This window comes from Saitoella complicata (assembly GCF_001661265.1).
Source record: "Saitoella complicata NRRL Y-17804 unplaced genomic scaffold SAICOscaffold_4, whole genome shotgun sequence".
In the NCBI taxonomy this organism is placed as follows: domain Eukaryota; kingdom Fungi; phylum Ascomycota; class Saitoellomycetes; order Saitoellales; family Saitoellaceae; genus Saitoella; species Saitoella complicata.
Window position 1 is genome coordinate 43061 of NW_017566995.1, and position 20940 is coordinate 64000.

Genomic DNA, 20940 nt, shown 5'->3' on the forward strand with positions numbered 1-20940 from the left:
TGCATTCGTACGAGTCATATCGGGTATCCTCCTCCACATTACCTCTCTATCCCTATTCTCCCCTCCCAAGCCTCCCCAACTCGCTCAGGAATCCCTTCGCACTAAGCAACTCCGTACTCCCATACACAACTCTCCTCCCCTTCCCTCGCGCACTCTGTGCTCCCCCCACACCCTGTTGGCTCGCCCATTCCTGCAAGTTTCCATATTCCACGTAATTCCCACCACCGACGACGAAGACAATCGCATCGCCCGCCCGTCTGCTAGCGCCTGAGGAGGCGGCACCGCGAGCGAGGGGGTCGAGGGAGACGTAGTCCGCTGCTGGTCCGGTGGGTGCGTGTCCGTCGGATGAGGTTAGTGCTTCGACAACCTTCGTAACCGTCAATTCCTTCTTCGACGGCAAGAAGTTCTTGACACCGCTCACGAGTGCGCCGAGATCAACACCAGAAGCGTCCTTGAACCTCGAGCTCAGACTCGAGAATCCCCGTAACAAGCCATCAGCCCCGGGTGCGGGTGCGGACGCGGTATTCGTCGTAGTCATCATTGTCATCCGCGTTAACTCCCTAACTTTCTTGATCCACTCGATGACGGGCATATCAACACCCTCCTCCAACCTCAACGCACCCTCACACTCCCTCAGCGCCTCCGGGCTCGCCTCGGATTCCGAGACGGACAACCACCAAATCACAAACAACCTCAACTTATCTTCCCCCTTCCTCGCCGGATCCCTAAGAACCTCGAGAAGTTGTGCCCGAGTGACACGTCCGATCGTTTCCTCACGCTGGAAGAAGTCGTCGAGTGCGCGTTCTTTGATGGCAGAGAGGAGGGTTGTTGCAATTGTCATGTGCATATCCAACACTCCCTTTCGTGCCGTCAACTCAGGCAGTGCCGTGATTGCAGACTTCAAACCCGCCGCACCGCCGAGATCTGCGGTCGTGGGATCGAGGTCGTCGAGTGAGTTCGCACCCGTCATCCTCGTAATCTCCGCCGCATCAATCTTATACCTCGACAACTCACTGTCAATATCCTCCGCTACAGTCGGAAATGGTGCATTACTGTTCTTCCGCCAGAAGAAATCTTGGGTAGCGTCGAGGTCGTAGGACTTTTTGCCTTGTGCAGGGTCAGAAGCGGAGGCGGGGACGGTGATGCGGTTAAGGTGGAGAGAGAGAATGTCGTGGATGAGGGATTGGTAGGTCCAAGAGTGGGAGAACATGGGTACTAAATCCACGTTTCTGTCTAGCAGTACCAGCACGGGTCGCGCACCGGTTGCCGGGGTTGATTGTTGTGTCGAGACGGCCCAGTCGCGAAGTTTCTGCTCGAGCTTCACGGCGATGGCTTCTGCTGCGTTTCCCCGTGGTGCACGAATAATCGGTACACCAAGGCCGGACGTAACGACCACACTGAACAAACCTCTCACAATCCCGTCAACTGTCTCAGATATTTGGGATTCGGGGGATGTGGGGGAGTTGAAGGTATGGTACACCCCCGGAATAGACAACGAAAATAGGTCTGGTTCAGCGACAATGAAGTTGAGGTGTTGGTCGTAGACTTGCGCAACGAGTGCGTCTGTCCCATCCTTCGCCGTCGCTGCCGCAAAGTCCTCCAGCTTGTCTCGCGAGATGGATGTGAGGAAATTGACGTAAGCAGACTCATACAAGCCATCCCTCAAATCCTCCTGAATCTTCTCCAAGTTCGCCGTCGTAGGCTCAAGCAAATAAAGAGCAGGAACATCCGGGATCGCTGCCCGTTGTGCGTGCAACTGTGTATGTACCGTCACTCCATTCTCTCGCAGATCCTGGACGCGGAGGATGGAGGATATGATGTCTTGGCCGAGTTTGTCGAAGATCAGGAGTTTCCAGATTGGTGCTGCGGCGTTGGAGATGTCGTCTTTTGAGGTTGATGAGGGAGTCGTGTTCAGGTTAAGAAGACGTTCAATGGCAGCTGCGAAACAGCGTTAGGCGTGCGAGTAAGAACCAAGGGAGGGGGATTACCTTTCTGCCCGTCACGTAGGGATGGTGGTAGGGCCATTCAGTCTATTGATTCCAAGCTCTATGGCGGTCAATGGGCCTTGAATTGTATCGTATACGTAGAGCGTGCGACGTCGACCCGCAGAGGAGCACAGCATGGTGCGTCGCCAATACGGGTACGTGTCAGAGCCTTGAACACTTATTTCTAGTATGTTACTTCAATTCTATCCATATCCTTACTTTGGTATCTCAAAGGCGACCTGTCATCACATCATTCAGCGCCGACGGCGCCCAGCGCGTACGTCCACCCGAACAGCAGTGTACGACGGAACCATCAACTGTCGAGCAAGAGTAGCGGATCATCCTGGACTCATCTGTCAAAGGACCAAAGGAATCCAAACTATTCGTCCTACCATAATCTCAGTCCGTCCCGGCGCGGTGTAATGTCAGCCTAAACGGGTACAGACCGTCGCGCTTCCCTATCCACAATCTACCCTCCATCCAGACCAGTAATCGTTCCTCACCATGGAGAACAATTTCAACAACTTCGTATTCGACGCCTTCGACTCTAACGAGTCCGGCGCTGCCGGTACTGGTACACCACAACCCCAGCAACACGCCAACCCGTACAACATGGGAATGGGCATGCCCTTCAATATGTCTGGAGATCCGGCTTCGGCACAGCAGGATATGTCGTTTCTCTACAACAGCGGTATGAACTACCCCGGAGTACCACAACAGTTCTACTCGGATACACCCTATCCCGGTGCCGCTCCAGCCCAGCAACAGCAAACCGGTGCTCCTTTACAACACCAGCAACAAATGATGCAATTCGACCCTTCGCAGTTTCCGCCAGCACCTGGCCATATGCTCCCCACACAACCCCCTCAACCCACGAAACGCGAGCAACAATTCAGCCCCCCACGAACAACCAAATTCACCTTCACATCCGAGCACAAAGAGCTCCTTGAGAAAGAATTCGAGTCTGGGATGCATTATCCTTCGACAGAGGATAAAGCGCGGCTGGCGCAGACGTTGGGTCCGGGGGCGACGGCGGATAGTATTGGGAGGTGGTTCGAGAGGAAGAGGAAGAGTGCCGGGGTTCGGGTTACGAAGCCGACGAAGTCCGCGACGGCGTCTGTGGCAGCGGTTGCGGTCCAGAAGCAAGGACAAACGGGGCAGGGTGTTGAGGAAAGTTCGGCCAGAGTGGGTGGGCTGCAACAACAACAAATACAGCAATATCTGTCGCAGCAGGCGCCGCAGCAGACTCAACCTCCGCAGCCGCAATCTATCATGCATCAACCCCCACAGGCTGGACAGATACAGGGTCAAGCCCAACCGGTTCCTATCATGCCCAAACCCCCAGCTCAGCAACAGCAACAGCAACAGCAACAGCAACAGCAACAGCAACAGCAACAGCAACAGCAACAGCAACAGCAACAGCAACAGCAACAGCAACAGCAACAGCAACAGCAACAGCAACAGCAACAGCAACAGCAACAGCAACAGCAACAACCACAGCCTCAGCACCAAGCTCCTCCACCACATCAGATGCCTCCCCAGATGGGCCACATCCCGCCCCACATGATGCATCCACAATACGCCCAACATCACTTTCAACTTCATCCTCAATACCTTCACCAACCCTACCAACTCATGATAAACCCGTATCAAGCCCCAGGGATGCTTAATGTCAATGATCCAATGATGGGTGCGTCGCTGAACCCGCATCCTCAGCACGTTATCCATGCGCCGAGAGCACAGCAGGCGCAAGGACAGGGACAGGTTACAGTGCAACCGCAGAATATCATGCCAGGTGGTATCAGGTCGGTATCGATTGGACCCGGTGCGGGGCAGCAAGTGACGGTGAATGCGGGTGCCATGGGAGCAGGAAAGGGGGTAGGAGCATATCAGTTGAGTCAAAGTTTGCCGAATTTGCCGTTTGCCAGTGTAAGGCCCGGCACACCGCCTCGTGCACAGGACCCCCTCACACCAGTCAAGTCGAAACTTAAGGAAGCGCTCGACCCAGCACAAGCAGAGAAAGACGGCAACATCACCCGCGACAAACTCCTCGACATCATGTCCTCAGCATCAACGGCCACGAAAGACAAAGACGAAGAAATCGCGACCAAGACGACGATATTGGAGGCGATGAAGGATGGTGCAAGAGATGAGATGCTGAGAAAGTATGACAATTCCTTGTTTTCTTTGGAAGGGGAGGATCGTTTGTGACGTGTGACGTGTGCTTGCGTGCCCCCATAATACTGATACAGGCGAACACGGATTACAGGTGATGTATTATAATGGTGTACAATGTTTGGGAGAGAGCGCTGGCGCTTTCACTTGGCGTTGTTTGATTTCTGGGATGAACGAAACGGCGACGCATATGGCTTACGGTAATAACGGAATGGTGGTTTAAGGGAAGGTCAATCTGAAGGGGTTGGCTCTGAACAGGGCACGGACACGGGGGCACGCGCACGGCGTCATACGCACACAAATGCTTCCTTTTGCTAATCGCTCTTCATATTGAACCGTGATCGTTAATATGCTATTTTTAATAACAGAGTCATCGTGCACCCTTCAATCCTTGCGCGTTTGCGGAGTTGGTTGCTTGCTGCTTGGAAGGAGAAGGACAAGCACGAATTTGTGGTGGTGGGAATTGTTGAGGTGAGTGACCACCGACACGACACAAAAATGATACATGGAAACTGATGAAATATTTGATAGGTTTTCAATCGAGCGAAACCTACTGTTGCCCAGTTGGCGGAAATCAAATTTGGCAAGGTCATGGTGACGATCTTGAAGAAGACAGAGTCAAAACGTGAGAACAGCCCCCTCATCGAGCATTCAAATAAAGTGGAGAGCTAATGGTTAATGGGGCGCAGTTATCCGTGCACTGCTCGAGAAATGGCAAAACCGCGCGGAACGTGCGTATGCCATTGAGTCGGGGAAGCCCGATCCCGGGCCGCCGAAGAGGGCCGGTCAGACAGCACAACCGAAGAGACCTCTCGAGGCTGAGGCTGAGAGGAAGGGACCGACTGATGATGGTATACATAATGCAACGGACAAACCCAATAACGTAGCTAATGATCCTTTGTCAGCACCGAGAAAGAAGATGAGAGAAGACATCGCCCCTCAGTCTAAACCGAGTGCCGCTGCTGCCACAGGGCCTGTCAAGAAGCCCTTAGGCACTATTGGCACACCCGCCGTGAAAATTGCTGCCGGTACTGCCAAAGCTGCTGCGCCTGCGAAGCCGTCGTCGACGACGTCAAGCTTCTTTGCCAACCTGGGCAAGAAAGCCGAGGAGAAGCCAAAGGTAGCTTTGCCGACGACGAAGATTGCCAAGAAGCCTGCAGCAGCTGCACCTTCATTCAGCAGTGTCCTCCAAGCCGCTGGTCTTGCCCCCTCTGCCAGTGACAAATCGGCCTCCTCCGGAAACTCGTCATCCACCGGAAAAGACAAACCCAAGTCCAAGAAGAAGAAGAGGGTTACCTGGAACGACGCACACCTCGAACAAATTAAGATATTCGAGACTGTCGAACCGCAGTACGATGACTTTTACCATACCGAACACGAGAGTAAGGTCCACAAGTACGGTAACGCGCGTGATCTGGATATCCACGAAGGTCGTGTCGCGTTTGGTAAGGAGGGACATCTTGATATTGAGGAGGAGGTGGAGTGGTATGAACCTCGTGCGATTGAGTTGACCGAGAATGCCGACTCTAGGCCGTTGAAGAGGTTGGGTATCAAGATTCCGGTTAGTCCAGAGGCAGATAAACAGAAGGAGCGGGAAGGTCAGACGCTGATGGCGTTGTACGATGAGAACGACATGCCTACAACTGCTACTGAGCCGAAGGATGACGACGAGGAGGACTTCCAGCCCCAACGCGAAATCCCCTTGCCAGCAGAGTTAAGAGTGAATCCTGAAGCCATAAGGTTGTTAGGCTTGAAACCGCCTGAGGGTGTCGGTGCTGTTCCTCCAGTGATCCAACAAGTGCAGCCGCAAGTCCCAACAGCAGCTCTGGAAACAATCGCCAAATTGCAAGCACTTGCACAACAGTATCAACAACCCGCTGCTGCCGCTGCTCCAGTCGCTCAACCTGCATACACATGGCCGCAACAAGCATACCAACCACAACCACCGCTTGCAGCAGCGCCAGTCGCCGCACCTGGAGCTCCGGCCGATTTGTCGGCAATCATGGCTCAACTAGCAAAACTGGTTCCAGCCCCAGCCCCGGCTGCGGTTGCTGCTCCTCCGCCAACCCAACAACCGGACCTCGCCGCTCTGTTGGCGAGCATGACCGGTGCTCCGGCTTCATACGCCCCACCACCTGCTTTCACCCCTCAACCCCCTCAGAGTACGGCGTATTCGAGCAGCAGTTATGGCAATTATGACCGTGATCGTGATCATGACTACGACCGCAACAGGGACGGAGACAGCAGTAGCAAGAAGAAGGGTCCGAGTGCATTGCGGCAGTATGATGTCCGTCCAGATGTGGCGGATGGGTCGAGGGCTGGGATGTATTATCTGGCCTGTGAATACTTCGTACGTATAGTCCATCGAGTCAGCTATGAAGCGTGCTAATGAACCTGTACAGAGAAAGGGAATGTGCAAGAATGGAGATTCGTGTGGGTATGCTCATGTTCCGCCGGAAATCGATGTGGAGGTAGTTAAGAGTTCGGGGTCGTCGAAGAGGTGAGGCTTAGAAGTGTGGTCGTTTCAGCACTTTCACTAGCTGGGAATCTATATGGGTCTGAGGAGTAGCAGATGGAGGAGCATTACCAGGAATATACAGTTTCCCTACCTACCAAGGTATTTTTATTTCCCAGGTGGCATCTGTCCCCTCCCGTGCACGGGCCCCCATGCACCCTGGGTTAAGTTTCAATGCCCACCACTCCACCCCAAACACTGACCCGTATTAACCAAACAACAACCCGTATATCAGCATACATACAGTTAGCACACTCCAGTTTTACACGGCGAGCAGCGAGAGCCATCAGCTGTTCTTCTTGGACTCCGTGTACGCCCCTTAAGCAGCATTTATCCCGGTTTCACACGCGGGCAGCCCTCGAGAACACCACCGCACGCTCGCCAATTCAAAGACTCCGTTCACGAACGGTTTATGTCGTGCTTTACTGCTTTCGCGACGCCTGTTAAGGCCATTGTCTCGGCTGTCAATTGCACCTCCACTGGCTCCTCCGGGTCGTCTAGCAGGACAACCAGCCCCGACGTTCGCAACTCCCCCGACCAACTCCGTGCCTCATCCCCCCTTCTCGCACCCTCCACCTCACCTCTATGTCAACAGCACCAGCCTGTGATGCGAGAACAACAACGCCCCCGCCCTCACAGCGCCTTCTCCTTCATCCGCACCCCCTCCCAATTTAAAGGCCTAACCTCAACCCTCCTCCTCCGCCGTTCCTCTTCCTACTCCCAACTCAACTCTGAACTCGATTGTGATGAAGGAAGTCTTGCGGATCCAGAAGAGGATGAGAATGGTGAACTTCCTAGGAAGTACGCGATTTATAAGACGGGGCAGAGATTTCGGTGTGCGAGTGATCGGTTGAGGAAGGGGCGGGATGGGGTTTGGAGGGGAATTGATGGGGTTGCGGCGGATGAGTTTGATAGTGGGTCGGATGAGGACGAGGAGGAGGATAATAGTACCGAAGGCTTCGTCACGGCCACGGAGGGGTGGGGAACGCAGGAGGATTTGAGACGTTAAAGGGTGATGAAATGGATGGACCGTGGGAGATTGGACATTGCCTTGGATGATGACTTTTGATTTCGTACGTCGTATAACACAACAACGCTAGCTTCAGTTGTGTCTTTTGAATTGGATTGGTTAACTTGGACTTTTGCGCCATCCACGAAGCCAAAGTCATTCCCGTACTCTTTGGACCTACCACCCCGGCACTTCCTCTTCATCCCCATCCAACAACCTCCTCCTTTCCCCTTCAACGCCCTCATCCACTGCTGCCTCCTCACTCCTACGCTCACTTCTTTCCAACGGCGCCCCCCACCGATTCAAATACATTACCCCAACTCCAAACACCGCAACAACAACGTTAAACCCCTATCGTCCCACAGATAATTAGCCAGCATTCAAACGCTTTCAGGATTAGGGGAACACGTACACTCATCAACCAAAACGGCGCAGCAGGCCCTACGCGGTCAAAGAGTACCCCGCCCACTTTGGTCAATATCAAGATCGCTAATCCACCTACACCACACCCATTAGCACACTCTCAACAAGAATACACCATCATGATATGTACGTACCAGATAGAGAATACACCCCCGCCACTGCACCCCTCATATACGCCTCAACCTCCCTCGCATGCGTACACAATCCCAAGCTCGTCGTAGTCACCCCAATGAGCCCTACCCCAATCAACCCCGCACCTACCCACACCTCGGGACCTGGGTGGGTGTTGTTGCTGTTCGCAACGAGCGCAAACACAGCACAGCCGAGTGCGCCGATGACAGCAGATAACGAAGTAACAGACTCCCGCCCCAAATGATCCGTCAACACCCCCACGAACGGCGCCAACAGAAGTCCCAATAACTGCGCAACACCGCTCAACTCCGCCGCGAGTTTATACCCCTCTCGACCCTCGCCCGCTACACGATTCGCCCACAAGGGAATAAAGAGCGACAACAGGACCGATGAGGCCCGCGCGAGGGCGGAGGAGAGGTAGCCCAACGCGATGGGGCGGGAATGGAGTGGGAGGAGGAGGGCAGAGGAGAGGTGGGAGGGGAGTGGGAGTCTGGGGGTAGCCGTGTTTGGGGACGGGGGGAGAAGGATGACGATGAGCGCTCCTAAGAGGACGGCATAGGCTGCGAGGATTTGGAATGTTGTGCGGAGTGCGCCGGCAGCATCGAGGCTTGTTCGGGTTTCGAGGAGTGCGGGGAGTGGGAGGAATATGAATACGGCCATTAGGGCGCCTATACCGGATGCGAAACCGATGAAGCCCGCTTGTCGTCCGTGTCGCTGTTTGGTGTGTAATGTGGGCGAGAGCTGTGCGAGGAGTGCGGTGATCATCGCGACACAAGCGGAACCACCCAGTGCGAACACAACCCTCCACAGAAACGCCTGCCAAACTTCCCGCATTGCCACCCCCATCCCCAAAAATGCTACCCCCACCAACACGAATCCCACACCAACAACAACCCTCACACCAACCCGATCACTCACCACACCCCACCCCAAAGCCGCCACGAGACTAACACACTCATCCACGAATCCCAAATCACCAGCTCTCGTCCCGATTAAATGGGGTGGCGTGGGCGGGTTGAGGAGGGTGCGGAGGAGGAAGGGGGTTAGGGAGGAGAGTGAGACGAGGAGGGAGATTGTTGTTAGGGCGTGGAGGAGGTGGGCGGAGAGGTGTTTGCGATTAATTGTAGGTTGATCTGCCATTTGAGAATGTAGATGTTTGTAGGGATTGATCTGGTCGGGTTACTTGGACGTCTGAAGTGTTGAGAGTTGAGGAGGAAGAGGAGGAGGTCGTGGGGAGAGCGGGTAGGCGCATGGAGGTGCATGGTCAGTGAAGGAGGTTCTTATGAAACGAAACACAGGTTCGGAATACAGAAACTCAGTTTGGAGAAGTCTTCACTCTCCATCAAAGGTATCTTTTGAGTTGGGCTGATAGTCGCAATCGTGGCCCGTACGGCCTTGAGCTTCCATAGCCACCGCCTCCACGGCTATAATCTATGATCCATCCCTCTCTTCCGATTCCATTTACTTACTCAGCTTCAACTCCTCCATGCAATACCCAACAACCAAATGATCCCAAGCCTGACTCAACCCACTAACCGTCACCGTCCCAACACACACACCCGACTCCAACACAATCGGAACACAACCTCCATGCGCCGCATATTCAGCCTCACGCAACCCTTTGTCTGCCAACGTCTTACCAGCGAGTTGGAGTTGACGGCCGTAGGTGAAGGAGGGGGTGTGGAAACGGTTGACGAGGGCGCGTTTCCGGGAGATCCAGGTGTCGTTATCGGGTGTCGTGCCGGGTTGTGCGAGGTGGTAGACGCACATTGCGCCGAGTTGGATATCGATCACGACGGGTTTGTTTTGTTCGCTCTCAGGCAACTCTGTCTGAACGGTTCGGAGAAGTTCCTGGCCAAGGTGGTGGGCGTCGGTGAAGGAGAAGGAGGGGAAGCGGAGCCGGAGGGATTGAGTGTTTAGGTCTTTGACGATCTGCAAAAGCTCATCTTTGGATGCATTTGCGAAATTCAGCAAGTTCTGGTGCTGGGCGGCGTATTCTGAGAGGTCTGACATCTTGATTGAAAATTCAGTTCGAGTTGAAGTTTGTGAGCGTCAGCGGAGACATTAATTAAGCTCACCCGCTCCGCTACCACTGCACCGCCGCTTGCTTCACGTGAGCGCGGTTCGACCAGACGTCGACTTTGAAAAGGCTTCGGGCCACGACGCGTAGGTTATTCATGTCTCTTTTTCATACTTTATAAAAAGCGAGTAGTTCTTCACTCAACAAACAAACTCCCTAGACGCCAGTAATCGCTCTGCCTTTTGATCTGTAACTCTTCAGACTTAGACCAATGATACCTTTCCCTTATCCTTCATCTCCTCTCAGCCCATCCTACTTCTGGAAAGACATATTCCTTGTTGCCGAGGGCAAAGTCACAGTGATCCCATCCAACTCCTTGCTCATGATACACTGACATCCCAACCGACTGGTCTCCGTCAACCCAAACGCCAAATCCAACATATCGTTCTCCTCATCTCCAGGCTCCTCCATCTTCTCATAGTAATCCGGGTCGACGATGACGTGACAAGTACTACATGCCAGAGATCCCTCACATGCACCTTCCAGGTCAATGTCGTGCTCGTGAGCGATGTCGAGGAGGGAGTCGCCGGCGGCTACTTCGAGGGTGGTTTTCTCGCCGTCGGGGGTGATGAAGGTACAGTGGAGCTCCTCTCCGGGCTTTGGTGGTTCCACGTGTTTGTGTTGCAGCACTATAGAAGCAGGAAAGTCAGCATACCGTACAAGGGAGCAAACTGGGTGGAGAACATACCTGGAGAGATGGAGAACGGCCGCAGTGGTGGTGTCTGAACAGTCATCTTCACAGCCCGTCGCCGTCCAGCAGCAACAACCGACGCCCTCAGAGTTCTCGGCAAAGCAGATCGAAACATGATTCCTCTTCGTTGATCCGCTGAAGCTCTTCGCACGGATTGTCGAGATCCTTACGGAGCGGCGTTCGTACTCTTGCGCGCCGCCTGCACGTGATCTCGGTGCACTCGACTTTTTGTGAGTTGCTGCCAAAAATAGCACGACAGGGAAAAAAACACTTCCAACACAAAGATGCCGTTTGAGAAAGTGAGCAGTAAGGATAAGAAGGAGAAGAAGGTTAAGGGAGAGAAGAAGGATAAAAAGGAGAAGAAGGAGAAGAAGGAGAAGAAGGAGAAGAAGGTCAAGGTTGAGGAGGGGGCACGCGCCGTCGAGGAGACTCTCGTCGAGGATGGTGAGATGACTGAGGATCAGCCCGCTCAGATTGAGGGTGTCGAATCCTCTACTCCGGCTACCGAGGCGTCTCCTGAACCCGAAAGCAATGAAAAGTCAGAGAAGAGGAAGAAGCGCAAAGCTACGGAGACCGAAGAGGAAGAGCTCGAAATCAACCTCGACCTCGCCAAACCCCCCTCCAAAAAGCAGCTCCGTCAACTCAAAAAAGCCGGTAAAATCTCCGAAGAGATCACCGACCCCCTCGAAGCCGCCGCTGTCATCGCCCCCAAGAAATCCAAGGCTGAAGCGCAAGCTCCCAAACGCTCGGAATACTCCGTCTGGGTCGGGAATTTGTCGTTCCAGACTACGAAAGCATTGTTGAAGGATTTCTTTATTACGAGGACACGCGGAAAGGAAACCCCGCTTTTGGAGGAGGATATGACACGCATCAACGTTCCGATGAAGAGCAAGACGGAGAACAAGGGATTCGCGTACGTCGATTTCGAGACCAAGGAACAAATGGAACTCGCTGTCTCCCTCTCCGAAGAACCCCTGAACGGCCGTCGAGTCCTCATCAAACCCGGCTCCTCATTCGAAGGTCGACCCGAGAAACCCGCTTCCATCCCCGGTGTGGACTCATCCAAGCCCCCCACCAGAATTTTGTTTGTGGGTAACCTCCCCTTCGAAACAAAAGAAGAGGACTTGAGAGACCAGTTTGGCAAAGCGGGCACAATCCGAAAAATCCGGATGATGACATTCGAAGACTCTGGAAAATGCAAAGGTTTCGCATTTGTTGATTTTGAGACAGAGGAGGATGCGACGAATGCGATCAAGCAGCGGAATTTGCATTATTTGGAGGGGAGGAAGCTCAAGTTGGAGTTTGGGGAGGATCGCTCTAAACGTACGAGGGTTATTCCGAATCGGGGAGAGAGGGCGAAGGAGGAGGCTGAGAGGGCTGCGGGGGGTGGCCGCATGGTTCAGTCCGAGCCGGAAGTACCACTCACGGAAGAAGAGGCACACAGACAGAAATCGAGGGAGGGACGCGAGAAGAAGGCCGGTGGAAGTGCAGGAGGAGGATATAAGGGATGGAAGGAGAGGGATGCGAGGACGATTGCGCCTGGTGCGGCTTTGGCTGCGGCGCCGAGGGCGAAGGTTGGGATTGTGGAGAGTAAGGGTACGAAGGTTACTTTTGATTAGGCCCGGTTTGGCATTAGGCAGCGACATTGAATACATTGCATTTCTATTTCCTGGACTTGGCCTTTCCTCTGCTCGAGCTTCCCATCACCACATCCATTCTGTATCAAAGTTCCTTCTCCTCTCTCTCCTCCCTCCCAATCTTCTCCCCCTCCATATCCCTACAAATCTCCCCCTGCTTCTCCAACACCGCACTCAAACACCCTTGTCCCCCAAACCCATCAAACCCATCCAACCTCGCCGTCTTGTGCTTTATAAAGTGATAGGACGAAGCGTGACCCTTCCCTTTCGCTTCGGCTTCTCTGGCTTCGGCGGAAAGTTTTGGGACTGTGCGCCAGGCGTTTTGGAGGACGGAGATGAGGGTGGCGGCGGTGAGGGAGGCTTCGGCACGTTGGAATTCTAGTTGGAAATTGGGGTGTTTGGGTGATGATGCTGGTGCTGGTGCCGGTTCGCTCGCGCTCGCGTCTGTTGATTGTGATTCTGCACCCAACGCAAGCGTATGAATTTCCGCCAAAGCCTTTTCCGCGGCCTCTGCCGAGCCAAACGTCGTCCAGCCGTTCATTTTCGGTGTCGGATGTGGGTTACGGTCCCGGGCGTGGTGGTGCTGGATAACGCTTCCGAGGGAGGTCATGTACTTGGAGATTTGTTGGCATTGTTCCCAGGTGATGTGGTGAGGGTTACCGGAGTTGTTGACGCGTAGTCTCCAGGCGAGTCTTATGCTGGCCATGGTTGTTTTATGATCTGATGGAGGATACTCTGCTACTCTACTCGGTTGCTATTGCGCTCATGCACACTCTCCAAAAATCCGGTATTGCCTGCGCCAGTGTCCGGGGCAGGGCGAGGCACCGATCGATCAGCGAGAGCTCGAGAGATTCGGGTCGAGGGTTGCGGGAACTTGCCGCCGGGGGTCTCGTGAAAGAGATGCTTTTTTGGGTGGAGATTCATGATTGAAGTGCTCGAGTGGACCCGGGTGGATATGGATCGATATCGGTTGAGCATGGGCTGATGAGGAGGACAGAGGAAGAGGGGACAGCTGCAGTGGGGGTTTGGCGTTTGGTAGCGAAACTGAATACATTGCATTTCACATCACGAACTCTTTCCATTTGGGCTCTTACCGTTGGGACTTTGCAGGACGGCGTACGGCGCAGGCGGTCCGGGACGTCATTGGCGACCCCAAGCCTGCGCCCAGTCCTCGAAAACAAGAAATAAACAGGCCTGATCCCGTCCAAGGCCCGAACCCTTCATCTAACAGGGAACTGGGAACTGGGATCGTCCATCATACACAACAACATATCACCAAACTGTCCCGTCCATCCTCAGCCCACTCCCTCCGGAACTTTGTCCGTGGACGACTTTCCGGGTCCTTTGGTGGATTTGTACAAAATCCGTTGAAGAGGAGGTTTTCCGAGATGCCGTCTGAACGTGAAGGAGGAGGGTCTACTCCGAAACGATTATCGCTTGTCGGGGATGGTGAGCATACACCGAGTCCGGGGCCGAGGCCAGTTACGAGTCATCGGCATCCATTGTCACACAGGGACTTGGATGCCCCACCAATGTCAATCCGGTACGACGAGTACTCTCTTGTCGATCTCCTCAATGCAAGTGGGCTAACGACGTGATTTGTTTTTCGTACAGCTGGCACTACGCCGTCGACCAACCCAAACGAAAACTCTACAACACCCCCACCGCCCCACCCAAACCCGCGACAAAATACGTCCCATTCTCACCCTCCGACTCCCGCGCCCTCGAAGCCGCGTTTCAGCGTTGCTGCGAAGTCGAGAACGATACCGAGGAGCCCCCAGCCGATGCGCGAATGGTCATGGTCAACGAGGATCAACTATTCGAAGTCGACGTCGTCGAGCGAGAGCTGAAACCGGTGTATTGGAATGGACCGATTTATGAAGTTCGACGTGGGACGTGGTTTGTCCAGGAGGGGAGTTCGCTCAAGCCTTGTGATGAGAATTTGGCCGTACAGGTTGAAGAGGGGTATATGAAAATCAAACCCTTCAATTTCAAGAAAGACAAGGATAAGGCTAAGGATAAGGATAAGGAGGATGAGTTGTTGGGGTTGGATAAGGAGATGTTGGCGGAGAAGTTGAAGGAGGCTGTGGAGGGGGTTGCGAGGCTTCCGGGGGAGTTGTTGAGGCCGGAAGATGCGGGGGAGGGTGGTTCGAGGAGTCGGAGTGGGAGTGTAACTATATCACCTGGGCAGAAGGGTGGGACGCCGACGAAGGCGAAAGATGGGAAGGAGAAGCCGAAGGAGACGAAGGAGCAGGTGTGGCCGCTTCTTGGAACACATATGGGGAAGTTCGTGGTCTACACGAACGAAAACACCGCATGGATCTTCACGTACGTATAGTTGCCTCGTAACGAAACCATGACCGCTAACAACTCTCTTACAGCAAAGACATCTACTCCATGATCTCCTCCACCCTCTTCAGCGCCCTAACCGCCGGCGTCCACAAAGGCGGCACAAAACTCGTCCGAGGCTTCACCGACGCCGCGAAATCCCGTCCTCCAATCTCCAAAGAAATCGAAGAAGTCAAATCGAAAGCGACCCAAGAAACCGCCGAAGCACTCCGTTTCGAGGGTGGCCAACAGACTGAGGAAGCGAGAGCACAAGTGTTGGAGGCGGAGATGGAGGAGGATTATGAGGTTGTTGGGAATGAGGATCCGACGAGGGAGATTGAGCATTTGGTGCTTTGTGTTCATGGGATTGGGCAGAAGTTGGGGGAGAGGATCGAGAGTGTGAATTTTGTGCATGATGTTAATGTCATGAGGAGGACGATGAAGACGGCGTACAAGGAATCTGACTTGTTGCAGACGCTGAATGGGGAGGCGCCTGAGAAGAAGGAGGAGACGGGGAAGGATGAGAAAGACAAAGAGAAGGACAAGGAGAAGGAGAAGGAGGATCGTGTTGTTAACTCAAAGGTGCAGGTATTGCCTGTTCAGTGGCGTCAACGGATTCAGTTTGGTTTGATGCCTGATGAGGGCGAAGGCAAGGAGGGCAAAGAAAGCGATCTTGGCATGGGTGAGGAAGGCGAGGAGGAGGAGGTTGCGACGTTGCAGGATATCACTGTTGAAGGTGTTCCTTCTGTACGGAACTTGGTGTCGGATGTATTGTTGGATATCCTGCTTTACTACCAGCCGATATACAGGGAGCGGATTTTGAGGGCCGTGCACGCGGAGCTGAACAGGGTCTACGCTCTATTCAAAGAGCGAAATCCGGAGTTCAAGGGGAAGGTGTCGTTGGTCGGCCACTCCCTTGGTTCCGCGATTCTGTTTGATATCCTCGCACGACAGCCGGGACCGAATGTCAACCTCAAGCATACCCAGAAACTGGAGTTGGCGTTCGATGTCGAGCATTTCTTTGCCATTGGGAGTCCGATTGGGTTGTTCCAAATGTTGAGGGGGAAGCATATCGCGGCACGTTCGAAGATCGATGAGTCGTCGCCGCCTATGCCTAGTCCGATTGGTGTGGAGGTCGAGGATCCGTTCGCTGCGACCGAGGCTGCACCTATGACTATTTCCTCGCCCAAGTGCAGGAACTTCTACAATATCTTCCATCCATCCGACCCGGTTGCGTATCGAATCGAACCTCTCATCAGCAAGCATGCGGCAAAGTTGAAGCCGCATCCGTTGCCGTGGAATAAGGGTGGTATCCGGACGCAGTTGGTTGGGTTGCAGAAGGTTGCGCAGGGTGCTACGAGTATCTTCTCTGGGATTCGGAGTTCGATAACGAAGAGTATTGTCAATATGTCGCTTGGGTATGGCGATCTCTCCGCGCCGGCTATCAACCAACCCCCGACACAACCGACGACTCAAGCCGAGCTACTCCCCAGCGATGAACACAACGTGACATCAGCGACCGGCGACACACTCTACTCCGGCTTCGTCCGTGGTTCCAAAACAGCGGAAGAAAAAGTCCGTTTATCGGATGGCGAGAAGAAGCTGTACGCACTCAATGGAACAGGCCGCATCGATTTCGCAATTCAGGAGGGTATGTTTGAGCAGAGTTATTCGTATATCAGTGTGATTGCGAGCCATTTGCAGTATTGGCAGGATGCGGATGTTATGCATTTTATTTTGAGTCAGTTGTTGTGGGAGGTGAAAGCGGCGGAGAAGTCGAATTTGAGTGGAAAGGGCCCGGGGGTGAAGAACTCGAAGTGAGGAGGAGGAAGGAGTGACGTGAGTGACCATGATTGTGGAGGAGTGCATGGCGATTCATATTGGCTAGAGTATATGTATGATGTGATGAATAGACGTTGGCTTTTACTATTTCGATTACCATTGGACTGTTTGTTAATGGTCTTGAAGACATGGTGGAGTATTGCAACGACATCGATTTCTGGACCTCGGAAGGATCAAGAAGATTAAGACGAAGAAGAATGGACAGATGAATACGGGGGAAAACAACGTATATTCACTATGATATAAAGAAGAAATACTGAAAAGAAACAAAAGACACACACTTCGAATTCCCCCAAGCCTCAGTTCATCGGTACCATTCAATCAACGACGATTGAAGAATATATTGTCAAGCGCATGCGCAGAAGACATCCACTTCAGAGATCCGCAGATGCTCCGGTGTATTCCCATGTTCTGGTACTCAACTTCATCACAGCCCAGGTTCTACTCCGTGTGGGTTATTATCATATCTAACGCCAAGCACAATACCAAAACCTCCCCCACGCTCTCCACACCCCCAAAAACACCCAAACACCCAAAACCGCACAGAAACCCTCCAAGTCGAAAGAACTTCGTCTCTGGATCTGGGTTACGCCAGACCTCTAGAGGATCCCCATCGCGGATAGTAAAATACATTTCACCTCCCTTCCATTCCGAGGAGTGTGCAAAAGTATATACTCGGTCATCCGCATTACAGGCGAATCGTCTGTAACACGTAGTCGATTGGGAATATCGAAAGGAAATGTGATTGGGGTACGGCCCTCGACCCCGCAGGCCCGGGGTCAACGCTTTTTGATGGGGGTGTGGGTGGAGCGTGTCTCGAAGGAACGACACATGGTTGCGAAGAAGTCTGGAGCCGGTCAGATTTCTTGCGTGGCGAGGGAAGGCGAGGAGTTGTAGTGCTTTGACGGGTCGTTTGTGTGTCACATATGTAGATGGTGAAGATGTGGGTTGAGGGTGAAGATGTTGGTCGAGGGAGGGAGGCAATGAGGTTTTTATACGGATTTGGGTGGCAGTGCCGGAACTCAGCCTTCCCGGTGCCCGCCCAATTACAAATCAATCCGAATTGCTCCGTGGAAAGAATTCTATCGAGAAGGTTGGAAGCGAAGAGGCGAGGTGGTTTGTCTGAGGCGTTGCTATTTTTAGTGAGTTGACATAGGTGTATGGGAACACGCCGCTATGTGACTGCAGCCTTAGAGTGAGACCGTGGGAAGAAAATTTACCAAGATCAAGAATCTATATGTTCAGAATCCTTGAAAAATGGGTGTAAAAGTATATTCAGACGTAGTTTGAAAACTTCTCAGGAAGAGTCAGTTCCTATCTGGACCTTATCAGGTGCTCAGGCCTGCCGACAATACAAAAGCTTCTTCAAAGCATCCTGATCCACTTCCATCCACATAGCATCATCCGCTTCCATATCCCACTTGGCAATATCTTCATCAGTAGGCACATGAGTCTCCTTCAAAATCCGCAATACCTTCCTCATTCCGTGCAGCATCGTATCTCCATAAGTCATCGGTTTTGTGGCTGTGGTGGATGTCACCTTTGTAGCCTTGCTGAACCCACTGTCAGCTAAGCCCACGGAGTTCGGGATGGGGTGGATGGAACGGAGGTTTGAGTGTGACTCTTCCGGCGCAGTCCAATCCTTTCCATTGGGGTGCCCTTCCCGTTCACCCTGCGACTGCGTTTATGTCTCCATGACTTCGTCTCCATTGGAAGCCCGCACATCTTCGTGGTCATTCACGTTGACCATCCCCGATCCGATTTCCTCGATTCTGTTGGGTGACGTAATCCGATAAATCTCGCACCCTACATCTTCCGAATCGATATCCCCAAATCCTCCAATTCCAGCCGTCATAACGTGCTCTTCTCGTCTCATCGTAAACCTCTCCTGAAACTGGTTCCACATTGAGGTTCTTTCCTCAATTGTAAGTCCACGCTGTTTGTAGCCGAGCAAGATCACGGTTTTGTTGGGTATGCATAGCCAATCCAGGGTTTCGAGGAGTGGTGCGAAGAACTCTGTCATGATCACAGTCAGTTATGTGGATGTTGTGTAGTGAGCGTGCAAATATACCTGCTTCGTACACCAGATCACATGCCAACACCAAACTCACGTCTCCAACTCTCTCCACGTCCTCCTTCTTTCCCCAAAACAACTCCTGCACGCTCATCTTCACGCCGTTTCCACTCCGGTTCAGCTCGACGTTCTCCTCAATAGTCGCCAACCCTTCCTCCAAATCCGTCAACACAACTTCCAGAAAATGAGCGAGCCCAGCCTTCGCTGCTGCAGCAGCCATCCAAACACCAACGGCGCCCGTGCCACAACTTAGATCCAGCACCCTAAACTTCCGCTTCGGTCCCTCGGTTGATGCGTGATTCAGCCAATTGGTAAACTCCCTCCATGCCGCGGCAGCTGTGAAGAACGACGAATCCCAGATCTTCCCGACGATTCCACTTTCGGGGCTTTCCCGCACAAGCGCACCTCCCTCCGTACCATCAGGGAACTGGAGAATCCGTTGCGTATGCACGATCTCATACGAGTCTTCGGGTACGGGCTTCGGTGTCAATCGAAATGGACCAGCGACGAGCGGGACGATCATCAATTCCGCGTCCTGTACCCCATGTGCTTCCATCTGCGGACTTCTGACGGCAGAGACTTTGATGTAGAAGTCTTTGTCATCTTCCTCTTCACCCTGAGATTTGGATGTACGTTGCGCCGAGAAGACACAACCACCCCTCCCACCTCCGTTGAACCCGGGCCAACGAAGTCCCTCATACCCACAAACATAGCCGTCTACATCTTCCAACTTCACTTCCGCCTCACTATCTTTAGGCCACGCTTCAATCTTAACGCCTACCCCCTTACCCTCCATTACGTTCCTCAAAAACAAACTCATCTCATTACACAGCCCCAGATGTAATTCATACCTCGTCCCAGGCGCGATATGGACGGGAAGGAATGGAGCGCGGAGTGTTAGACGGAAGATCATGCGGGAGCCCCAACCTTCGGTATTGTATGAGGCCATGATCGGGGGGAGGTTGGCGGGGGTATAGAGGGTTGGAGCGGGGGAATCGGAATCGGGATCGGATTGTGGGTCGTGATCAGCCATTGTGCAAGAAAGGGTTGTGTACTGTATCAAGAAGAATGGATGAACGTTCGCATGAATTGTCGTCCAGGAAGCGAGATCGGGTTCGCGAAGGTGATGGTGTTTAGACCTGACGTACAAAATCAAAGGAGGGCCTAGTAACGTAGACATCTTTTCGAATCCAGAAAGGATTAATGAGTTTCCATATAATAGCCGGCCCGGGACGGCGCCGGCAGTCTTTCGGGGTGTTGACTTGAAGCTGGAGGACAGATTGGACTACGAACCATGGGCCTCTGTTCACTTGTCTTCGCGCTGCTTCGTCAGGAGTTCTATCAGGTGCTTCATCGTGTGACGGCAATTGCAATGGGGTCTGTGGGTAACTCTTATAGCCGAATGAGAGTGTATAATATCCACCACAAGCCGGCATCCTTCCTTCTCCGCTCGATTCCAAACCTTATGCTTCGGCAGGATCCTTTAAAAGTGAGGTAGCGTCCTGGAGCAATGGAGACAAAATATGAGGTTCAATGCAAATGCTGGGTATCTTTGAATATAGAGAACTCACATAGCTAGCATGTTGTCAGCATATCACACACAATCCAACCAGGTCAAGGACCAACCTTCTAGATCACGATCACTGCTCCTTCTTCTCCTCCGCCGCTATTGCAGCCGGCTCCGCCACACCTCCCTCCTTACCCTTCTTCTCCTCCTCCTCCTTAGCTGCAGCCAGCTCCTTCAAGAACCATTGCACACTGACACACAATCCAATCGCAACAGCCAGAAGCGCAAAGACGTGGATATTCCGCGTCATGAAAGCCAGAACGGTGAGAAGGGCGATCAATGCGACAAAGGATGCGTTCATGGCTATGACAAGGGTTGGGGTCGGTCCTGGCGTAAAGATCGAGTCCCATAAAGATACAACGAAGGTAGTCATGGTTGGTGATTGTGTGTTGGGATTTGGGTTGTAGGTCAGTGGGGTGGGTGTACGTGATGCAATCGAGGTGAACCAGGCGCCTGGATGTACGAAGCCACACTTTATTCAG

At 53.1% G+C, this 20940-nt stretch overlaps 10 protein-coding genes across 10 annotated transcripts; 3 read left to right on the plus strand and 7 right to left on the minus strand.

Moving 5' to 3' along the window:
* Positions 1-52: 52 nt before the first annotated feature.
* SAICODRAFT_23603 (Sec1-like protein) lies at positions 53-2025 on the minus strand (the record flags this gene model as incomplete). The annotated part of the gene is made up of 2 exons (XM_019166709.1): positions 53-1938; positions 1989-2025. The coding sequence occupies 2 exons, from the start codon at positions 2023-2025 to the stop codon at positions 53-55; spliced, it is 1923 nt and encodes a 640-aa protein (XP_019026006.1).
* A 4902-nt stretch (positions 2026-6927) lies between these two features.
* Positions 6928-7727, plus strand: SAICODRAFT_17320 (uncharacterized protein). The gene has a single exon (XM_019165783.1). The coding sequence runs from the start codon at positions 7088-7090 to the stop codon at positions 7682-7684; it is 597 nt and encodes a 198-aa protein (XP_019026007.1). The 5' UTR covers positions 6928-7087; the 3' UTR covers positions 7685-7727.
* Positions 7728-7861: 134 nt separating this feature from the next.
* SAICODRAFT_5520 (MFS general substrate transporter) lies at positions 7862-9379 on the minus strand (the record flags this gene model as incomplete). Its single annotated transcript, XM_019169356.1, has 3 exons — positions 7862-8035; positions 8097-8182; positions 8242-9379. 3 exons carry the CDS (start codon positions 9377-9379, stop codon positions 7862-7864), a joined length of 1398 nt encoding a protein of 465 aa, XP_019026008.1.
* Positions 9380-9700: 321 nt separating this feature from the next.
* SAICODRAFT_33572 (DUF336-domain-containing protein) lies at positions 9701-10252 on the minus strand (the record flags this gene model as incomplete). Its single annotated transcript, XM_019168299.1, has 1 exon — positions 9701-10252. One exon carries the CDS (start codon positions 10250-10252, stop codon positions 9701-9703), a length of 552 nt encoding a protein of 183 aa, XP_019026009.1.
* A 191-nt stretch (positions 10253-10443) lies between these two features.
* On the minus strand, positions 10444-11158 carry SAICODRAFT_76688 (ferredoxin). Its single transcript, XM_019171033.1, has 2 exons — positions 11008-11158; positions 10444-10948 (listed from the first exon to the last, which is right to left on the minus strand). Exons 1-2 carry the CDS (start codon positions 11123-11125, stop codon positions 10572-10574), a joined length of 495 nt encoding a protein of 164 aa, XP_019026010.1. The 5' UTR covers positions 11126-11158; the 3' UTR covers positions 10444-10571.
* Positions 11159-11280: 122 nt separating this feature from the next.
* SAICODRAFT_29129 (uncharacterized protein) lies at positions 11281-12855 on the plus strand. Its single transcript, XM_019167327.1, has one exon. It carries the CDS (start codon positions 11295-11297, stop codon positions 12627-12629), a length of 1335 nt encoding a protein of 444 aa, XP_019026011.1. The 5' UTR covers positions 11281-11294; the 3' UTR covers positions 12630-12855.
* Positions 12682-13424, minus strand: SAICODRAFT_196105 (uncharacterized protein). The gene has a single exon (XM_019166132.1). The coding sequence runs from the start codon at positions 13351-13353 to the stop codon at positions 12733-12735; it is 621 nt and encodes a 206-aa protein (XP_019026012.1). The 5' UTR covers positions 13354-13424; the 3' UTR covers positions 12682-12732.
* Positions 13425-14035: 611 nt separating this feature from the next.
* Positions 14036-16796, plus strand: SAICODRAFT_23610 (DDHD-domain-containing protein; the record flags this gene model as incomplete). The annotated part of the gene is made up of 3 exons (XM_019166710.1): positions 14036-14190; positions 14262-14975; positions 15029-16796. 3 exons carry the CDS (start codon positions 14036-14038, stop codon positions 16794-16796), a joined length of 2637 nt encoding a protein of 878 aa, XP_019026013.1.
* A 1358-nt stretch (positions 16797-18154) lies between these two features.
* Positions 18155-20151, minus strand: SAICODRAFT_64182 (uncharacterized protein). The gene is made up of 2 exons (XM_019170053.1): positions 18889-20151; positions 18155-18833 (listed from the first exon to the last, which is right to left on the minus strand). The coding sequence occupies exons 1-2, from the start codon at positions 20069-20071 to the stop codon at positions 18502-18504; spliced, it is 1515 nt and encodes a 504-aa protein (XP_019026014.1). The 5' UTR covers positions 20072-20151; the 3' UTR covers positions 18155-18501.
* A 366-nt stretch (positions 20152-20517) lies between these two features.
* SAICODRAFT_29131 (Pkr1-domain-containing protein) lies at positions 20518-20872 on the minus strand. Its single transcript, XM_019167328.1, has one exon. The coding sequence runs from the start codon at positions 20829-20831 to the stop codon at positions 20532-20534; it is 300 nt and encodes a 99-aa protein (XP_019026015.1). The 5' UTR covers positions 20832-20872; the 3' UTR covers positions 20518-20531.
* Between the last annotated feature and the right edge of the window lie 68 nt (positions 20873-20940).

Bases quoted from the DNA above. Each gene is read 5' to 3' on its own strand.
- SAICODRAFT_17320 (XM_019165783.1), top strand. From the start codon at position 7,088: ATGTCGTGCTTTACTGCTTTCGCGACGCCTGTTAAGGCCATTGTCTCG.
- SAICODRAFT_76688 (XM_019171033.1), bottom strand. From the start codon at position 11,125: ATGTTTCGATCTGCTTTGCCGAGAACTCTGAGGGCGTCGGTTGTTGCT. The intron at 10,949-11,007 runs GTATGTTCTCCA...CTGCTTCTATAG, and splicing joins GCCGTTCTCCATCTCTCCAG to TGCTGCAACACAAACACGTG.
- SAICODRAFT_29129 (XM_019167327.1), top strand. From the start codon at position 11,295: ATGCCGTTTGAGAAAGTGAGCAGTAAGGATAAGAAGGAGAAGAAGGTT.
- SAICODRAFT_196105 (XM_019166132.1), bottom strand. From the start codon at position 13,353: ATGGCCAGCATAAGACTCGCCTGGAGACTACGCGTCAACAACTCCGGT.
- SAICODRAFT_64182 (XM_019170053.1), bottom strand. From the start codon at position 20,071: ATGTCTACGTTACTAGGCCCTCCTTTGATTTTGTACGTCAGGTCTAAA. The intron at 18,834-18,888 runs GTATATTTGCAC...TGATCATGACAG, and splicing joins TGATCTGGTGTACGAAGCAG to AGTTCTTCGCACCACTCCTC.
- SAICODRAFT_29131 (XM_019167328.1), bottom strand. From the start codon at position 20,831: ATGACTACCTTCGTTGTATCTTTATGGGACTCGATCTTTACGCCAGGA.